Raw genomic sequence first — 5633 nt, 5'->3', positions numbered from 1 at the left:
GATGTACGAGAGTGCCCATGTGCGGGGAGGAAGGATCTCCATCATTTCCAAAGCGGTGCAAAAGCCTAGACCGTGATCCACATGCTCCACTAAAATATTGAGAAAGGGATTTCAACTCAATACACACTAACGTGGGAATGATTGAGTTGAAGCACGTACAGCCTTAAAAGTATAAATAGGAGTAGTTACTTGATGAGAATAGAGCACAAGAAAATCCATTACGACACCATGCAAATCTCCCAACCAACACCCAACAAATCTCACTACCAACACCTTGTCTTCTTAATTTGGTGTCTTTATCTAGCTTCAGCTACTGCTTCAATACCATTACAATCAGAAGCAAAAGCACTCCTGATATGGAAATCCACCCTCCAAAGCAATTCTCTCCTCCATTCATGGTTGCTCCCCAATGCTACTTCTGGCAGCACCAAAAGTCCATGCAAGTGGATTGGCATTGAATGTGACGATATCAGCGGAAGTGTAACCGGTATAAACCTCCCTAATGCTGGTTTGCATGGCACGCTCAACAATCTTCGCTTCTCTTCCTTTCCAAACCTCACCTATCTCAACCTCAGCAGTAACAAACTCCATGGGCACATCCCGTCACAAGTCGGTACTCTTTCTAAACTCAGCTACCTTGATCTGTCTCTGAATCATCTATCTGGTGTCTTGCCACTTTCGCTGGCCAATCTCACTCTAATTCTTGAGCTCAACATCTCTTGCAATGCAATAACCGGCGAAATACATCCATGTTTCTTCACCAATTGGACCAAACTAACGTATCTTGGGCTCGAAACCAATCAACTCACTGGAAAAATCCCATCTGAAATCAGCCTGCTTACGAATCTCCGTTACTTGTGCCTCTATGATAATAATATAGGCGGTCTGATACCTCCAGAGATAGGAAATCTGCAGAAATTAGTTAAACTCGATATAGCAACAAACAATCTTACGGGTCCCATTCCACCATCTTTCGGTAATTTGATCAGCTTAAGCTTATTGTGGCTAGATGGGAATAAAATTTCTGGTTCAATTCCTCTAGAAATTGGAAATCTTACAAATCTAATAGAAATGAGTATATCCAAAAACCTTGTAACAGGTTCCATTCCTTCCACTTTCCGGAACTTGACTCAGCTTACCATGTTGCACCTATGGAAAAATTACATTTATGGCCCCATCCCTCAAGAATTAGGAAACTTGAAAAAACTGGCTAAACTGGCCTTGTCGGAAAATATTCTAACAGGTTCCATCCCTTCCACTTTTGGGAACTTGACTCAGCTTACCATCTTGTACCTATGGAAAAATTACATTAATGGCCCCATCCCTCAAGAAATAGGAAACTTGAAAAAACTGGGTCAACTGGACATGTCGGAAAACATTCTAACAGGTTCCATCCCTTCCACTTTTGGGAACTTGACTCAGCTTACCAGCTTGCAACTGTTCCAAAATCACATTTCTGGCACCATCCCTCAAGAATTAGGAAATCTGAAAAAACTGGATGACATAGACTTGTCAGAAAACATTCTAACAGATTCCATCCCTTCGGCTTTAGGCAACTTGACTCAGCTTACCAGATTAGAACTGTTCGAAAATCAGATTTCTGGCCCCATCCCTCAAGAATTGGGAAATCTGAAAGATCTGGAAGTTCTGCGTCTTGAAATCAACAATCTCACAGGTCGGATACCTCCGTCTTTGTGTAAACTGACAAAGCTGAGATCTCTTTTCCTATTCGACAATCAGTTATTTGGTCCGGTGCCTCAAGAAATAACCAATCTGACAAATCTCTCTCACCTAAACTTGGGTAAAAACCACTTCTCTGGCTACTTCCCACGAGATATGTGCAGAGGAGGATCGCTGACACACTTAACTGCGACAGACAATCATTTACAAGGTCCCATTATGAAAATCTTGAGAAATTGCTCTAGCCTGACCCATGTTTTTCTCGATGGAAACCAGCTCACGGGGAATATATCTGAAGTTTTTAACATTAACCCAAACCTCACGTCTATTAGTCTGAGCTACAACAAATTGCATGGTCAGATCTCCTCAAACTTGGGTGAATGCTGGAATTTGCTGATTCTGCGTATCTCTGGGAACAAGATTGTTGGCAGGATACCGCCTGAATTTGGAAATCTGAATCGGATTCAAGAACTCGATCTTTCCTCAAACAATCTTGTTGGAGAAATTCCAATGGAATTTGCTAGGTTGACTTCATTAATCAAGTTCGACTTACATGATAACCAGCTATCCGGTCAGATACCACTGGAGATTGGAAAATTGTCCAACATGGATAAACTTGATTTATCAGCAAACAGCCTCACTGGACCAATACCGCAACAGCTAGGGGATTGCTCCAAGCTGTGGTTCCTGAAACTGAGCAAAAATCAATTGAATGGAAGAATTCCATATCAGATTGGTAATCTAGTACAGCTGCAGGTTTTACTAGATCTTAGTCATAACTCACTTAGTGGAGAGATACCGTCACAGCTTGGAAAACTGCAGAAGCTGGAAAACCTGAATCTCTCCCACAATAATCTCTCAGGACTCATTCCATCCTCTTTCAATGATATGCTCAGTTTGTCATGTGTTAATCTGTCATTCAACAACTTGGTGGGCCCTGTTCCTAAAAGCAGAACATTCCAAAAGGCATCGGCATGCACGGATGCCTTCATAAGAAATAAAGGTTTATGTGGTGAAGTACAAGGTTTGGCACCATGCAATTCCTCTCTGATGAAAAGTCGGGGTGCAACAAACAGTCACAAAGTTGTCATCTTCATTGTTGTTCCTCTTTTGGGCATGTTATTTCTTTCATCTGCATTTGTCAGCATCTTTTTCACCTTTCGGCGAAGAGAAAGAAGTGTAGAGAAAGAGGGAAGAGAAATGGCCCGTCGAGATCTCTTTTCGGTATGGAACTATGATGGAAGGATTGCATACGAAGACATCATTGATGCAACAAACCATTTCAATGATGAATATTGCATTGGGATGGGAGGAAGCGCGAGAGTCTACAAAGCAGAGTTATCAACTGATCAGGTAGTAGCAGTAAAGAAGATTCAGCTGACGGAAGGGAACGAGCTGACTGCTGAATTGAACTTCAGGAATGAGATAAGAGCATTAACAGAAATTCGGCACCGTAATATAGTGAGGTTCTATGGGTTTTGTTCCCATTCTCAATGCATGTTTTTGGTGTATGAGTACATGGATAGGGGAAGCTTGGCTAGCATCCTAAGGAATGAGGAAGGGGCTAGAGAATTGGAGTGGGCTAAAAGGGTCGAAGTTATCAAAGGAATATCACATGCTCTATCATACATGCACCATGACTGCACCCCTCCAATGGTACATCGCGACCTTTCGAGTAACAATGTTTTGTTGGATTTGGAATATGAAGCCTGTGTTTCTGACTTCGGCACTGCCAGATTTTTGAAGCCTGATTCATCTAATTGGACGACACCCGTTGGCACCTACGGATATGTTGCTCCAGGTTAAGTCCAATGCTCTCTCTCTCTCTCTCTCTCTCTCTCTCTCTCTCTCTCTCTCTCTCTCTCTCTCTCTCAACTACTAATAGGCGAATGAACCCCATGGCCCAATCCCTTTTTACTTTTCTTAGCTCATGGTTCAGGCCACTGTATGCATCCTGTGCTGCCCACCCAATTGCAATGTTATATAGCAAATGGACATGAATGAAATATTCAATTTTACTTCATTCTTTTTTCTTTCTTCTTTGTAGAGCTTGCATACACAATGGCGATGACGGAAAAGTGCGATGTATACAGCTTTGGAGTGGTAGCTTTAGAAGTGATTATGGGAAGGCATCCTGGGGAACTCATCTCCTCTTTATCATCATCAGGTGGTGAAAATATACTTCTGAAGGATGTGTTAGACCAACGTCTCTCACCTCCAACTGTTAGAGTCGAAATGGAAGTGATTTTGATAGTAATGGTGGCACTCGCATGCTTACATTCCAGCCCACAACATCGTCCGACCATGCAGCGTGTTTCCCATGAGCTGTCTGCCTGCAAGAAACATTTGCCAGAGCCTTCCCACGCTATTACATTGTATCAATTGATGGATCTCAAAATATGAAAAGCATGTTTATTGTGTAGGGTTCAGTTTCTTTACAAAGTCCAGCAAGTGGGCCACATGGTTCGTAGTTACTTTCTTAGTTTATGCAGATATTTACCCATCATGTACATTCATCATCTTCTATAGAAACCTTCTTTCTTGACAATCCGAAAGGGCTGGGTGGATATCAAAATATGAAAGGCATGTTTATTGTATTGGGTTCAGTTTCTTTACAAGTCAAGCCATGGTCCACATGGTCAAGTTCTTTCCTAGCTTATGCAGATATTTACCCATCATGTACATTCATCATCTTCTATAGTAAGTTTCTTTCTTGACGAACCCTGTTCTCAACTTATATGGGTCAGTGTAAATACTCTTCTAGCTCTCTCAGGCCTTGATTGTCAAAGTCATGGATATGCATTGGATTTTGGTTTGGCAAATCCCAAAGTCTGCCGTTTGGGAATCAAGCTACAAATCCTTAGGTTTGAGAGCACTTATTGCAATGTAATAAATTTTATTGCTTTTAAGCAAGTCTCTCATTTAGTGGATTTGCAAAGTTTTTTCCTCTCTCTCTCTCTCTCTCTCTCTCTCTCTCTCTCTCTCTCTCTCTCTCTCTCTCTCTCTCTCTCTCTCTCTCTCTCTCTCTTTGTTGTTGTTGTTGTTGTTGTTGGGGTGGGATTGGATTTTGAATTTGCCCAAGTATTTATGGAGATGTGGATTTGGGATATCCACAAATTTGACAAATCCTTAACCAAAAACAAACAGTGGAGATCTGAAATCCATGGATTTCACAAATTACTGCCCCAAATCCCTCACCTGAAATAGTACCTAAGGGTTTGTTTTAGTGCACAGAGTATCATGGTAATTTCATGAGTTAACAAACTGCAGCTTTGCTTGCATGATAAAGAAACAGATAGTTTATTGAAATTTTAAAATTTTAAATTTCCAAAATTAGAATTCGAGTAAAGAGTGGCAGAATTGGAAATTTTAGAACTCCCACTCAGAATTAAGAAAAGTATAATGGATTGAGAGAGAAATAGATTTCTCATTTTGGAAATAACAACATAATGGCTCTCTCTATCATGCAAGCAGCCTCTCCCCAACTACACCCTATCAAAGATGAAATTCAAATTAAATCATCCCAGTTAGTGGCCGACTTGTCAAGCAACATGTTAGCACTCAGAATCATTTCCCATTGTTCACATTGTCCATACCAACATCCAGCCTCTCAAAGTGAGATCCATCATCCCAATTTGTTCAAAATGAAATCAGAGGGCACAAAGCCAACCAGGTGAGCCAAAACAAAGGTCAGATGATAATGATCAATGGTTAGCTTGTCATCAGCTGACGAACAAGAAGTCCATATTAGATATCATGTTGACAAATAATAAATCAACAACAACAATGGACAATCGCTATATATAGCGATAATGGATAATAAAAGGTTGGATTTAGCAGTGATTAACCATCCAATCTAGCAATAATGGAAGATCAATGGTCAGATGGACCGATAAGTGATGATCAACTACCAGATATTGTAACAATTGAAGATCAATGGTTAGATATGGTGA

General features: G+C 40.9%; 1 protein-coding gene across 2 annotated transcripts; it reads left to right on the top strand.

Annotated features, from left to right (window-relative positions):
• The first annotated feature begins 214 nt into the window (after positions 1-214).
• Positions 215-4401, top strand: LOC131236499 (probable leucine-rich repeat receptor-like protein kinase At1g35710). Of its 2 annotated transcripts, XR_009166762.1 has the most exons (3): positions 215-3336; positions 3417-3481; positions 3728-3863. XR_009166762.1 is itself a non-coding variant. In XM_058233737.1 (2 exons), the coding sequence occupies exons 1-2, from the start codon at positions 229-231 to the stop codon at positions 4081-4083; spliced, it is 3609 nt and encodes a 1202-aa protein (XP_058089720.1). In that variant the 5' UTR covers positions 215-228; the 3' UTR covers positions 4084-4401. The 2 variants fall into 2 exon arrangements, 1 of the variants encoding a protein (XP_058089720.1); XM_058233737.1 differs by having other exon boundaries at positions 215-3481; positions 3728-4401.
• The last annotated feature ends 1232 nt before the right edge of the window (positions 4402-5633 follow it).

This window comes from Magnolia sinica, chromosome 2 (assembly GCF_029962835.1).
Source record: "Magnolia sinica isolate HGM2019 chromosome 2, MsV1, whole genome shotgun sequence".
In the NCBI taxonomy this organism is placed as follows: Eukaryota; Viridiplantae; Streptophyta; class Magnoliopsida; order Magnoliales; family Magnoliaceae; genus Magnolia; species Magnolia sinica.
The sequence above is the reverse complement of the archived record's forward strand: the minus strand, read 5'-3'. Positions and strand labels throughout refer to the sequence as shown.

Coding starts and splice junctions, on each gene's coding strand:
- LOC131236499 (XM_058233737.1), top strand. CDS start 229: ATGCAAATCTCCCAACCAACACCCAACAAATCTCACTACCAACACCTT. Junction 3,482..3,727: donor CTACGGATATGTTGCTCCAG/GTTAAGTCCAAT, acceptor TCTTCTTTGTAG/AGCTTGCATACACAATGGCG.